Raw genomic sequence first — 15,682 nt, 5'->3', positions numbered from 1 at the left:
TTATGTAGTTCTTCAATATTATACTGTTCTGTACAGTCTGGGACCAATGATAAAAATACTCCCGGATAAGGTGGAATAAAAACAATTTGTTGTTTAACTTTTATTCTGTTAATTGTGAAACAAATAGCAAACTAGCATTCATGATCACAAAATGCAGTCATTTACAAATCACAGTATTAGACAGAAGCTAGACAAACTCTAAAAAAGGATAGGGTAAGGCAATGATTATAAAACATATAACAATCATACAATAGTGACTACATGACTGTACACTTAATAATGACTATATCCAGCACTAAATCCAAAACAATACAAAATTAATCACATGCATACATTACAATACCTATCCACTTTGATTAATATTCCAGATTTAAAAGATATCCTAATATGCAAACAGGTTTGGCCACAATTTATGAACAATACAAGTGACAGATCACTTATTTAAGATTCGTGTATTTCTTTTATAATTGTAAAACCTTCAAATAGAGAAGAATTTAATGTAATAATTAAATAATACAGGTGTAACCTTGTCAACTTAATACATGTAATTTATAAAGAAAATTGGTACAGGAGGAATAAGGAATGGCTGGTTAGTGGAGGTGTCAATTAAAAACAGGTGCCCATCTTTTTATATGGATTTCAACAACAATAAAGATTGATTATGAAAAGTAATAACACTTTTCAAGTAGTTTTTAATAAATGCCATTATAGAAAAACAACCAGTTAATCTTTCTCTTACATGAATTCCTAAAAAAAAATGATAATGTACATGAATTTCTAGAGTAAATGATAATATTCATACAAGATCATGTTGCAATTAAATCGAGCATACTCTTTTCCAAAAAGGTTCAACATAGTGTTTTGGTAAAGGGTGTATACCAATAACATCTATTTCAACATTTTCGAATATTTTGTAATACTATCTAAGGTTTGAGTTTATATCTCTATAGTTTATTGGACACAACGGGCTGTTCTAGTCACTGGGTCAGGTATTTCACATGGTGCTTGATGTGCTCCTCCACAAATGAGGCAATGAAGAAGTAACTGTGGTCGTAGCCCTGAAAAACCAGAATTGGTACATGTAGTTGCATCACAGTATAATATTTTCAAGCTGCACTTTCACAGATTGACGGTTTTTACATTGTTTTTAATATTTTGTCTCAGAATCAGCTGATTTTGGCCTTAATGCCTTCAATTAGGCATATAAGATAACTCACTATGGAACAGAACTCAAGGAAAACTGCCGAAAACTTGGAAGTTCTTAAAGCCCTAGTAACATTTTTAGTCATAAAACATCAATTATCAAATGAAAATTATGAAAAATTGAGGTCTTATATCACTGGTTTCCTGGCTTTTACACAATAATTGGCTCATTCTTAGACAAAATATTTAAAAAAAGTTGTAAAACATTGAATCTGTGAGAGTGCAGCTTTACAGGGCCATTGGGTGTAGTAGTATATATGTCTGTTCACCCAAGAGGCTGAGGGTTCAAACCCCACCAGTGTTGCTTTCTCACGGCCTCTCAAAATGGACACCATTAACAGTTTCTTCCCAGGAAACAGACAGGAGAGTGATTCAATAAGCTTATAATAAAATTTTGTCAAAATGGAAATAAAAGAAAGAAGTATTAATTTAAGTAATGCAATTTTAATGGTCTCAAATATAACACATTAATGGAATTCTAGAAAAACGTGTTAAAATAATGTTATAGATGATTCAACCTGTTTTTGTTTTATTTCATTCATGAACATAAGCAAATACACTTGCCACCTTTAAACAGTTACATACGGCAAACACTTGTCAGTCCTTCTCTGTTAACTCAGATAACTTAAGAGCAATTTCCAAAAACCAAGCCTATTGTCATTGCTTCATGTCCATCAAGTTTCAAGTGAAATCATTTTACAGATTTTAAGTCTGACACATGTATTTTACAAATTATTTAACATGACAACATGACGGTGATACTTCCACTTTTTTTACACAGCATAAAAAAAACAACATAAAAAAACCCTTCAACTAAAATGTTTACCTCCTGTATTCTCAATGTAATGGGGACATTATTCTCAGCACAGGCAGCAGACAGGTTGTCAGGCAGTAGTTGGCCCTCAGTGTAGAAGTTGTCTGCCTGTCCCTGGTCTACAAGGATATTGAGTTCTGGCCCTTTGTACTGCTTAGCTAACTCTGTAGCATCATATTCCTGAAAGACAAAACAGTGGTGAATTTGTCTGTTGAAAGATTTGGTCCTCAATGTTGAAGTTATATCCCCTAGATAACAAGGATATTGAGTTCTGGCCCTTTGTACTGCTTGGCTAGCTAAGTAGCATCATATTCCTGAAAGACAATACAATGGTGAATTTGTCTGTTGAAAGAGTCAGTCCTCCATGTCAAAGTTATCTGCCTTGATCTTGTTAACAAGGATATTGAGTTCTGGTTTCTTGTACTGCTTAGCTAGCTCAGTAGCATCCTACTCCTGAAAGACAATACCCAGTCAGCCTATATTTGTCTGTTAGAAGAGCTGGTTCTCATTGTTAAAGTTATCTACCTTGACCCATCCTGAAAAAAATATGGAGTTCTGTCCCCTTGCACTGCTTAGCTTGTGTTGTAGCATCATATTTCTGAAAAGCAATACACAGTTAACCTAAATTTGTTTGTGAAAAGAGCTGGGCCTCAAAGCAGAAGTTCCCTTGCCCTGGTCCACAATAATACAGAGTTTTGGCCCTTTGTACCACTTAACTAGATAGGTAGTTGAAAGACAACACACAGTATTCATTATATATCCTGACACAATGTGTTTAACTTATTATTATGTACGATAATTGTTTGGCAAGTAACAGTTCTTCATGTTTGTTGTGGTGAGTATATAGAGGATTTTAGACATCAATGATTTCAAACAGGTGGGAGTCCGCCACCACAGAAATATACTTGTATGGATTGTTTTCAAAGATTTCCGATACTTGCAACACCTCAGACCTCCGGTATTTTAACAAATTTCTGTTCTCTTGGGGAGGGCTTTAGACAACAATTTTGCCAGTTTGTCTAAATCCCCTTGGTGAAGCCGCCAGACTGATGGTGGGAAAACATTGATAGGTACTAGATATCTCCACCAACCTTCCATTTTGCCTGTTCCGGTCCCAGGTATCCAGTGAATGCCTTGATGCCCCATGGAGCCTTGATGGGGTTGGATATCGGGGCGAATGCACTCACAGACTTGAACTTGCCCGGGTTTTTCAGAGCACAGATTAGGGCTCCATGGCCACCCATACTGGAAATGTCAAGATTCAGTTGTAAATAATGACTGATTAATTGTAAATAGTATCTATATATGAAATATGCATTTATCTGTTCATTTAGAAGTTCTTTACCAAACATTGATACCTTGGGGACAAACAAAAACACTGATTTTAAACAATTTTAGCTCGGACACTATAATAATTTATGGTCCTTTAGTTTTACTTGAATGAATATCATTATATCTATATTTCTATGTAAGGATATTTGTCAAGTAAAACTCTTAGAATTTTATTGAAATGACATTATTACTTTGTAAACAATATCAAAGGTATATATCCAAGATATGTGATGATCACCTGTGATTTTTTTTTTATATTTACATTTTTCTCAACAAATTGTCTCATTTCAGAGGCAATAAAAAGATATCTTTCATTTTGTCAGATACAATCATCCTTTTTTTTAAATGCTGATAACTGACAATCAATGGACGACTTATAAAGATTGTCAGAGCAGTCAAGTGGTAAGGCAGTCCACCACATCCACACGGTTTTGGAATTGATGCCAACCAGGGGTACTTTCAAATGAACTCTAGAAGGCCACCAGTACTGCTTTTTACCCAGGAAATGAACCCAAAAGAAGTACATATGTTGGATTTAAATTCAAATGGCTATACAATTACTAAGATCATCAGTAAGGGAATAGAACTACAACTTTCTATTTTAAGCATACCGTATATTAACAACAAGGTATGTGGGATTTAATGGGAACCAATAAAAAAAAAAGATTATAAATCTTGGAAGTTTACATTTGTTTTGCAATTCCAGTTTCTGAAATGTAAGCAATGTGCAAATGAGTATTACCACAGTCCAAGAGAAGAGCTCCACAAGAGGATGACATTGCTCATCTTTTGTTGTTTTGTCAGTTAAAGAGGGGCATAACCTTAATTATTATTGGCAGAGATACGGGCCTTGCTACACATGTGTGGATTGTTTCTGGTTATATGTGTACCAAGTTTCATTTAAATATGTTGAACAAATTTTGATTTATTGAGATATTGCAGAGGCTAAAATTTCAGAACACCGGCAAGATGAAGACAATGACACTTTGAAGGCTATTACAATACCACTACACTTATTCTTTGAAAAACAGATGACCTCATGTAAACGAACAAGACTACAAATATGCAAAGTGTTTACATGTCACAGCTGATATCAACAATTACCGTAAATGACTGGGTATTAGACGCACGTTTTTTCCTCAGATTTTGATGCAAAAAAATACCTGCGTATAATACCCAGTAACAATTTTTTGAACTTTTTTTCTGAGGTCTATTTCAAGCCGAGAGTTTGTTTAGATTTATGTAGAAAGGGATGTTACTCGCGTCATATTGATCGAGTATATACGGGTTAAAACGGCAGTTGAAGATCGGGATACGGTATATCGTAAGACGTTTATAATTTCAACAAAAATATTTTTCGATTAAAGTTACCGTAATTCACCTAAGAGTTCGGACACTCTAAATATTTGGACACCCATAATTATTTCCCAAAATAATTTATTTTGCGTACCTAATTTTCGGGCACCCAAAGGGCATCAATCACAACTTTCATAGTTACCAAGTTTCACAGACGAAGATTATTGATTTTTATCTTTACAATGCCTGGCTAGATTACCTAACCGTATACACCACTGAGACAATTTGATTAGTTACTACCCATCCTAAACGATTTATTGCCTGTTGAAAAGCAAGTGTGATATATTTATTTGAGGATTAAACAAACAACAAGGGCAATCAAGGGATTAAGAAAACATCGACATGGCATGTTTGTAAAACGATCTGCCAATAAGCTTTTAAACTTGTACCTCACTTATAGACTGTAAGAATCAATAATCGTACAGTTATACATTAATCCTGCATAGCAATGGCCATGCTCTCCACGAGATCCTCGTGGGTATAACTGTAAGTTATGTGACGTCACACAGTGTGACTCTTTGATCTGAAGCCGATAGAATGTGTTTATTCAATTCAGTGCATATATAAAATGGTGTTTTAATTAACTTCATGAAGGATTTACACTTATAGGCGTAATAAATAAGTTTATGACCATTGATTACTACGGATAAATTAATAAGTGGTAAAAAGCAAACATGAAGAAAAAAGGCAGGTTAAGCAAACATGTAAATAAAATGTAAAAATGATAATTTTCTATGTATTCGGAGAGCGAAAAAAATAATTAATTTATGGTGTCCGAACTCTTGTGAATTACGGTATTCAATATTATTTTGAATAATAAATTGAATTAAACAATAATCAAACTTACATATAAAAAAGCAAAGTTGGGCACTGTCAAAATATTTTTTGCATAACATAACTTCATTCTCGACAGTATGGTTGTATGGTTTTAAAGATAACCATCGCCATTTTCACGAAAAAAATTTTTTTGTCACTGTCAACAAACATGGTGGCTGAAAATGCCGGACGATTTTGACATTTTTTCTATGCGTCTTTTAACCAAAAACATAGATTAAAAGTTTTTTCTCGGATTTTTCACAGATTTTATTTCCTGCGTCTAATACCCCCTATCGTCTTATACCCAGTCATTTACGGTATAACATTGACCAACCAAACAAATTTTTCTCTATTATTTTCAGTAAAAAAGGGGCAATTATCAAAAGATACAACACCTACCACTAAACTTGTACTATGAAATAATAAAAAGTACCTATATATAGAAGTGGAGCAATCTCCAATGCTCCTCTGCTGTTGTGTTTTAGAATTGAATAATGGGTGCAACTCAACAATTATCAAAGCCAGAGTTATGGAACTTGCTTACATATTTTTTAACTTGAATGGAACAAAACATAAGATAACATTGTAAAACTACCTATTACAAACACATGTAAGTTGCAAACCTGTGTCCAAATATGGAGATCTTGTCTGCATCGGTGTTGAAATTACTGTTGATTATGGCCGGAAGCTAAAACAGAAAAATCTGTTCATTTTCATCCAGATTTAAAACTATATGATAAAGTTTCAACAGAATATTTTTAAGGTTAAATGTGTTTCCATCACCCATGTAAATATATCATAGTTGCAGTAAATATTGTCTCATATTTCCATCTTATCTTTGTATACATGTACTCCAGATCTTCATATTTTTGTTTAGTGAACCAATATGTTAACATCATAATACATCATGCATTTAAGGTACATGTATATGTCCTGCTTTACATGAGAGCATTCTGCAAGAATGTATGAATAAACCTCTACATGACAATTAGGCCTAAAAAAAAAAATATGTCTGTTTCCTGTAACCCGACCGACCGTAATTTTTTACCACCGACCGCAATTTTTTCATGCCCCAAAATTAGAAAAGTCAGATTTTTAGCGTTCTCTGGCCTGTGATGACAACGATAATTTAAATAATTTAGTGGTGTCCGAATCGTTGCATAGTTACAAACGTTTCCGGTTTGACAAGTTGAAACAATGGCAATTGACCCGAGCTCCCGGGTTTTGACGCACAGAAATCGTAAATGACCCGAAATCGACGCATCATACATTTGTAGTATGCGTCAGTTTTGACCCGGGGTATTTCGGTGTGAGAGTCAGTATCATCTGAAAGGAGCCGCAATGCATGATCTGTATGTTTGTTTAACCCGCAAGAGCAATTAACACCCGAAGTGACAAGTGACTATCGATCTGGAATCTGAACGGTAACCATTCAATATTAGCAGCACTCAAACCCAATGACGTAATATTAACTCCGCCCATTATGCAAATTAACGGATACCTTCCACTTTTTCACTAAGTGCGATTGTTTTGAAAAACAACAATGCTATTAAGATATATTTTGTTCAATTATTTTAATTTGTTTTATTATATCTCCGATTATTAAAAAAGAATTCTTATAAGTTTTTAATGAGTTGACAGAAAAATAAACATTTTTCGTACCACATGGACTAAAAAGCGCAGGAAACAGGTGCACGCTAACTTCCTGTCAATTTTAATGAAAATGAAAGGAGAACTGCTTAGATCGTTGTCAGTGTTATAGTTAAGCTCTAAAACAAAAAAGTATTGTATTGTTATGGTTATGCCATTTATGAAAAATACTATGTTGCAATATTGGCAATAGGAACATTGAATGTTTTTGTTTACTTCAGGAAAAAAAGTTAAACGTGAAACTGAAAGTTAAAGTAAGAAAGATGTCGTTGTAACTAAACAATTGCTGGTGCATATTGGAATTTGACAAGGATGCACTGGGTTACCACCGTAGTCCAGTGAAGTCCAGAAAAGGAAATAAGACAAGGTCTTCTATTAAAAGTTATATTGATTATTTTTCATCGTGCTTGAGATTCTTAGAGAATGAACAGTGGATCTTTAACAGCAGATCTTTTTAAAATACTGGAAATTGTTAAAAAAAAATAAGTTGTGGAAACTATTTAATGAAGGTACTGTATGTTTACTAGTTTTGCTGTGTTACTGTTTAAAAAAGAAAATGGTATTAATTTTTGATCAGTCATAAAAATCTAAGCTTTTTTGATACTAATTCTAGTCTATTTAAACATATTCCAGTCCAATCTATCATTTTACACTGTTCGCTGCCGAGTCAGTAGCTAATGTTTAAGTGTCCAAGCAGTGAACAGCGAAGACCATGGGTCTATCTTTTGTGGAGATTCTTGCCAGTTCTTGTTGTAACAGCATTTTATTTTATTATAGTTGTCATGTACATATAATTGTAATACAACTTGATATTATTACACAGTCTATTTTAAAATAGTTTGTGCAATAATATCATGTTTTAATACTACAAAATGTATGCATTTTGAAAATTTTGTTTAAAACATTTGCCAAAAATAAATTGTCTAAATGTTATTTGATTCACTTTTTCACTGGGTTAATATATTTGCAAAGTGGAAATATGAACTGCTTCCCTGGTGAACATACTGACAATACCGACCCATCTTTTTTTCAGCATGTTACAGGAAACAGACATAACTTTTTTTAGGCCTTATCAAAATATGACACATATATCTTAAAAGCTGTGATACGAAATAATTACTTGCAGAAACTACCTAGAAATATAGGGTTGTCAGTTGTCAAACAAGGGGGAAAATTCAATAACTATTCTAGTCAGAGTTAAGTGCCTTTCTTAAACGAACATATTTTAGTTTCTATTAAATATCATCAATGTTGATTGCATTATAACCACATAACAACAAAGACACCTAGGCTATGGCAATACCTCAACATTTTTTTTGAAAAACATGCTGATAACACATGTTCTTTCTCATTTATACAAATACCTCTTTTGTTATATAGGAATACATTCGGTAGTTCGTCTTCCACTTCTCTTCTGTAGCGTCAACATAAAATCCAGCACCAGACCCAAAATCATAGGAATCATCTTCTCCCTCAATGTTTACACCTCCTGAAGAATATTGTATGTACCAAGTTCACCATGGAGCGAAAACCAATTCTCATATCATATGTTGTTGTTGTTGTTTTCCAACCAAACAAGGGACATAACTCAACAATGGTTAAAGACAGAGTTATGGTCATTGATATTACATGTTAACCATTTTAATAATTTACCGGTAAGTAATGGTCAATTTTTTGCCCTACAGCAACACCACCACTAATGACACCAAGGTAAAAACAGACCAGCTAAAAACACCTTTTTATAACCTCAAATTCATGATGGAAAAAAATCTCAAAAGTCAAAGTAAACACAAAATAAGAAAGCAAAAAAATGTCACTTTGATAAGAAAAAAAAATAACAAGATGTGTCTGATTTCATTGCCCATGGGTACCAAACCACAGGGGTTTCTTTCGATTTGTTTTACCCTTTATATTTTATAAAGACTTTATAATATATATATCAGGTAAAAACATTAATGAAAATTCCTCTGTACCCAACAGGAGGTCAAAATATGTCAGAAAGATATTGTCTTATGGCAATAAATATATAAGGGTTTTGCAGAAAAAATAATGGTAGGTCGGGAAAACGAAAACATTTTTTTTTGGTATGTCTAAAAATATGATAATAATGATCTAGTTCTGTTCTCTAGTTTACAGACTGTTGAAGCTTAAAATATTTTAAGTTCTTTTTTGCTTGTCACCTCACTCCTATTGACGACCAGTAGATTGTACTTGAATCATTTCAAAATATTGAATTACCAATCAATTGATATCATTTACCAGTATCTATTACAGTAATTCACAGCCACTACTCTCGTACTTTGATACCGGAGACCTACATCAATTACACTCACATTACTACCAATAATCCTTTTTATTGCTGTTATGCTAAATTAAATTTGCTTTACAATTTAGACCAGGACTACTATTCATAAAACATATTAAGTCATTCCATAACTTCTTTTCAGATTTTATTTTGTCAAATTAACAAGCATATATGAAGGCTTTTTCAAACATTAAAAAACATTAAACTGTATTTTCAAAAAAGTAAATTATTGTTAAAATAAAGTATGTCAGAAGTTATCAAATATAAAGTAATAACTTGTTTTTTTTTTAACGTTTTAGGTAACCACGCAGTGCTGTCCTAGACAACTCTGAACTGATGATTATCTCAGACCACTGTTTTCAATACTGCTTTACACATTAAATGGACAGTGCTTTCTTGGTGTAATTTACTGCCATTTATCGGATAATTCTCCCCAAGACAACTAGCCAAAAGTAACGGTAGACCTACGTGGGCTTGTATCCGGGGCAACGAGGATCACTCCTTTCTCAGCTGCCACTCGCTGGGCTCCGGCCTTTGTAACAAAATTCTGCTCTGTACATGTCAGCCCTGGAAGATAAGAGCATTTATGACAAACTTTATCATATTGTCACCTTTGCCTCGACTTTCTGCTTTAAACATATAAAACTCAAAGAACCCTTTATGGTCTTAATACACTGATGTATTTTTGAGTGCTTCTGAGATTAACATGTTCTGTTACAGTTCAGTTACTCTCAGGTGGTAACAAAGAATAAGTATTAATTAATCATCTGTTCATTTTTAGCTATCCATTCTGGTTTGTTTTATTAAACCTTTATTATTAAAAAAGGTTTCTACCTAAAGGCATATAGTGGATGGATTATGTACAACTCTATCAAAATGATGAATTGTGAAGGGCTGGGCATATACTGCAATACAGCATTTGGTACATTGTTGCAGCAATATCACAGCCGGAAGCAATTATTTAATTTTGGGCATATGTACTTAAATTCATATAAATTTTCAGAAGGTTAAAATTTGCATCCACCAGCCAGTTGTATAAAACTGTTTATTTTTGGTTTGGTCAAAAGCATACATGCCATATTTTCTGGAGACCATTCAGGGGGATTTGTTCAAAAGGCTGAAAATTCAGGGGGATTTTGGTTGTATTCAGGGGGATTTTTTTAGCAGGTCTAAGTTGGCGAAATTTTAAAGTATTTTTAGACGCAAGTATGAAAAAATGTATTCACATATAGTTTGCTTTGAAAACCTCTTAACTTTTTCATCATACAGAATTATTTTATGTCATGGTTTATCATATTTTTATGATACACTGTCATGTCATACTGTAATGCACTTGCAGAACAAAATATGTCATTGGAAAAATATGTTTTCGAGACAATTAAATTAAATTTACCTTCCTCCAAAGTCTTTAAAAAAAACTTATGCTTAATTCTATCAGCTTTGATGATTTCAGACAATAAGAGAATAGAATAAATATTATTAATTTCTTCCTTCCAAAAGGGTAATATTTCTTTGCCTTTGATAATTACTACAAATTAATTGATCACTTGTTGTAAAAGTTTCCTTTTGGAGAGTTTCACTCACATACTGTGGTTTCACTTTGTCATTATTGCCTGATGTAAAATTTCAAACAAAAAAAAAAAAAAATGTTTTTTTTTTTTAAATTCCGGGGGATTTTTATCTCCCGCCGGGAGACCGGGGGATGGATCGAAATTCCGGGGGATTTTTCCCCCCGCCGGGGGATATGGCATGTATGCAAAAGAAAGCCAAAATGTTAATTGATTGGTCAATATATTAAAATAACTATTATGAACCAATCATATGATTTAAATGTGCAAGCTAGGGTAAAGATAACCCATGGTAAACTTACATAAATCTGATTCAATTTGGCTGCTCGTCTGTAAGCAAAAAATCAAGAATATGAAACCATGCCAAATTAAAAAATCCGCAATACCTGAGAGCCAGTATATAACCGGCAGTTTCTTGTTCGCCACTTGGGATGGAAGGTAGATGCCAAATTTCATGGCACACTTGCACTCTGAACTGTCAAAAATAACCAAGTCAATATATATTCATATATCATTATAAGAAAAAAAAGCCAGTTGGGATGGGTTAAATCCTTTTTCAAAAACAGGTAGGGTAGGTAGGCTTTTTATTTATTTATTTCTTCATTAGACTTCATATAAGATTGTAATTTACATCATTGGAGAATGGTGCTAAAGTAATCTTCTGTATAAAGCTTTCAAGGTGTTAAAGTACGTATTAAAACACACACTTAAACAAAATAGTTATATTTTTATTTTTTTAACAACTGACTTTAAAAAAGGTAGGGCAAGGGTTCATTTCGTAGGCAGGGTCGAGTAACCTGAACCAAATGTGTTGTTTTTAGGCCTAATCATATCATTTACAGGGCCCTCATATAACTCTGTGAGAAAGGTGCTTTACCCCTCTGTCATGGGAATTAGCAAATAGGGAATAAAATCTTTGTTCCAAATATATCAATGAGAGTTAGATTTATTTTGGAAACATTTTATCACAATTGTTCTTAATCATGACTCGGTTATAAGCTTGGATTTTTGGCAGGCAATACAGCATCATGGGTTACTGCCCTATGAAAATCTACATGATTATCAATGAAAACAATATGGCAGAATTCAGACTAACATAAAATTAAGCTTAGTTCTAACCCTTGCCCTTCATTTTTAAAAGAAAAATATTTAAAATACTTTAAATTTGAACTCAGATGCATTTGATAGTTATTGCAATTCCATGAACTAATTTTCGACAAAAGAAACAAATTTGTTCAGCTTTTACCTTTCATGGCTGAACACCTTCTGAAGGCCACCAAACATTTTGTTGCTAGATACTTCAGTTAAAGCTGCCATCTTGCTGTTGTATGTACTCAGGAATCCTAAAATCATATCAATTTTCACATATATCAGTATGGCGAAATGTGTCTTGATGAAGTTAAGTGATTTTTTAGTTCATCTTTTAATTCATACTACACATCCTGGGGGTACTTATAAAATTCAATTTCCACTCTTCATGTTGTATAGATTGTGTGTGAGAAAAATATTTGAAAGTAAAGGGAATTATTAACTAAGCACAGAAAACAAGAAAGATTGTACCAATAAAACTATGAAGCCATACCATAATAGTAGAAGTTATCCAGTATAATAATTATGTTACACTACCAACCACTCATCTTTTCTCGATTTTGCTGATTGCCATGATTTTTCCATACTGCGGATGTTATCTTTTTAATCTATTTTTCACTTTACCCCCTCCGATATAAGCATTTTGCACACTGCCTTCATTACTATAATTTGCCCCGCGTCCTTTCAACCCTATATGCAGTGCTAAGAAGTGTAAATTTATAAATGGTTATTAAGGTACCTATATTGAAAACAATGTAGTGTATAATAGCTAGTGACGTTAAAGGAAATTTTCCACACGAAAACTAGGCAAGAAGTCAGCTCCCATGTTTACAGATTTTGTTAACATGTACATGGGACATAAAAAACAAACAATGCAGTTTATTATACAGTAGATATGAACATGTTTCATAGTATTCTAGTCTGCATATATTTATAGTCTAACAAAATTGAATGTTCTATTTACAGGTATATTATAAATATTTGCGCCAATTAAACCAATGTCTTTTTTTATTTACTGTTTTTTCATTCGTATTTACACCGTATTCTCACATGTTGTTACGTTGAAAATTTCTGTTTTTATCTATCTTTATCAGGGGGTCCTCTCAAGGGAAGTAGTGTTAAATAATATTTATTTCGAAACTCTTGTTCACTATTTTAACTTCAGGAATAAAGCAAATTATCATATATCAGCATGTTATAGAATTATTAGTGACTGTTCTGTATTAACAAATACTACGGTTTCTTGTTTAAGAGATTTGTGGACATGCTTCAAATAATTTGTCATTGTCCCTGTATTTACCTCTGAATAGGACAATTCCGTTCCATAGAAGTTGCACTTAACCTTCGTACAACTATCCTTTCCTAATTTAGTGAAATGTTGCCACACTTCAGACCATTTTCCTGACAAATCCACCCTCATTAACTACACACAATACAGAGTACTGGGAATATTTTCGCACAATTTATAATGGCATGACCATTCTGAATAAAAAGTCTGCAATTTTGTTAATGTTTACAGCTGTTAAACAACACAATGCTGTTTAATATTTAAAATATATACATAACAAATCACAGTTTAACTAACACTTTGCGCAATGGCAACTTTTTACATGAAAACTTAAAGCTGTACTCTCATAGATTGAATGTTTTGACAACTTTTTTAGTTTTTATCTCGGAATGAGCCAATTTTTGCGAAAATGCATGGAAACCAGTTATAAAAGACTGCTGACAAAAAATTAGATCACAGATTTATATATTTCAAAAATTAATTTATGCTTTTTTCTGAAACCATTAGTTACGGTTTAAGCCATAAAACATTAATTTTCGAACGTAAATATGAAATCTGCAATCTGATCTTTTGTCAGCAATCTTTTATCATTGGTTTGCAAATATTTATGCAAAGATTTGCTCTTTCCAAGACAAAAAAAAAAAGTTGTAAAAACAGTATATCTGTGAGAGTGCAGCTTTAATTCAATTATGTTTTTTTTTTATCAGTTTTGACACTTACAAAAAAAGTACAATAACCTCTGCTCTTCCAACAAAGACGCAAGAAAATGAAAGGAGCTACTGGTGCAAACTCTAACTAAAGACATGAAAGCTCTTCACAGATATATTTAGTTGTCAATTTCAAAATTGCTTTAAAACAAACACTCAATATTCCAGCGACCTAATTATGAAGTGTGAAGAATAAGATTGTTTTCCCTTAAAATCGAGTGAAACCCATTCTGCAAGCATGGTACAACTAACAATCTTTTTTTTGTACCCGAACAGCTGTTAAAATATCTGCATGTCACAGTAAGCCGCCTAGCCTTGATATGCTGCTTGCATGTTTTCGGAAGTGATAGGTGGTAGCAGATGAACACTGTGATATGCTTATCACTGTATTTCCTTATGCGGAATATACCTGCAATTCAACATAATGACGCAATCTCTCCCTCGAAGGCAACGTGTTATTAGCAAAATACACAAGGAAGTTGGTAGTGTACTTACATGAGTGCATGAAAATACATTGGAAACAAGGGAGCAATAAATATTTCCAGTAACAAATTTATAGAAGTATTCTAGTAAAGAAGCGTCGCATAGGATCGGAATACGGAACGCTACGGGGAACTGCTTAAGAAACTCCTCCAAACCCTCAAAATTTGAGTACCACTAGGACTAATTCCATGAGGTTATGATATTTTCTGACACCGACTATTACAATCATGAACATATTCGCAGTTTTATCAAATATTTAAAATAATATCCACTTGATATAAATACAACATTATAATGATAATAAGCTCTAACATTCTGTATATATATCTTACGATGACATTACGTACTTAAAGAGAAGTTAGCAAAAGTATTGACGCCGACAACGATTTGGACTTTGCCACGACCAAACAACATCCAGCAGATATATATGCGCTGCAAAGTAGACCAGCATGAATACTGAACTTGGAAGCAAAGACATTTACAAATTCCATCTTTGTCGAAATTTTCAGACGATGTTAGTAATAATGTATTGAAATTTTGTCAAATTGTCAGTTGTTAAGCTAAAGATTCCATTTAATGCGCATAAGTTGAAAAATAGTTCCAAGATGGCTGCGCCCATGGAGTTTTGACACGAAAACAAAACACAACATACTTTGAAGACGTTTGCGAATGTTTATCAATCTATTTTGGTTTAATTCAAGGAATTTTGCAGAAAGATGACGCTTGAAACAAACAAGCCCCACAAGTCCATGATTTTAGTTTACTTGCAATGTTGTAAGTTATTAAAAAGAATTATTTTCCTGTTTATCAGACAGATCTAAATAGACTTAATGTTGATAACTTTAATATATAGCTTACGACTCAGATCTTATGCAAGTCTCACAACTGTAACTTACTACTTTAAACATTGCCATTATTAAGACGTACCCCCGATAGAAAATAGCACCCCTCCCCCCAACCCCCGATCCAAGCACTCTTGGCTTTAAAGGTTTTATTTCTGATTCAATTAATGTACACATGCCTGGTATGGAGCTCTGACCAACAACTGCTAGTACACAGTCTCTAAGAAAG

At 33.2% G+C, this 15,682-nt stretch overlaps 1 protein-coding gene across 1 annotated transcript; it reads right to left on the bottom strand.

Annotated features, from left to right (window-relative positions):
- Positions 1–91: 91 nt before the first annotated feature.
- On the bottom strand, positions 92–15,024 carry LOC128220724 (S-formylglutathione hydrolase-like). The gene is made up of 9 exons (XM_052929225.1): positions 14,959–15,024; positions 12,291–12,387; positions 11,431–11,519; positions 9,945–10,043; positions 8,536–8,660; positions 6,145–6,209; positions 3,109–3,262; positions 2,030–2,197; positions 92–1,058 (listed from the first exon to the last, which is right to left on the bottom strand). Exons 2-9 carry the CDS (start codon positions 12,359–12,361, stop codon positions 978–980), a joined length of 852 nt encoding a protein of 283 aa, XP_052785185.1. The 5' UTR covers positions 12,362–12,387; positions 14,959–15,024; the 3' UTR covers positions 92–977.
- Between the last annotated feature and the right edge of the window lie 658 nt (positions 15,025–15,682).

The sequence above is a fragment of the Mya arenaria genome, chromosome 15 (genome assembly GCF_026914265.1).
Source record: "Mya arenaria isolate MELC-2E11 chromosome 15, ASM2691426v1".
Lineage (NCBI taxonomy): Eukaryota > Metazoa > Mollusca > Bivalvia > Myida > Myidae > Mya > Mya arenaria.
This window is presented reverse-complemented; position numbering and strand designations above follow the sequence as displayed.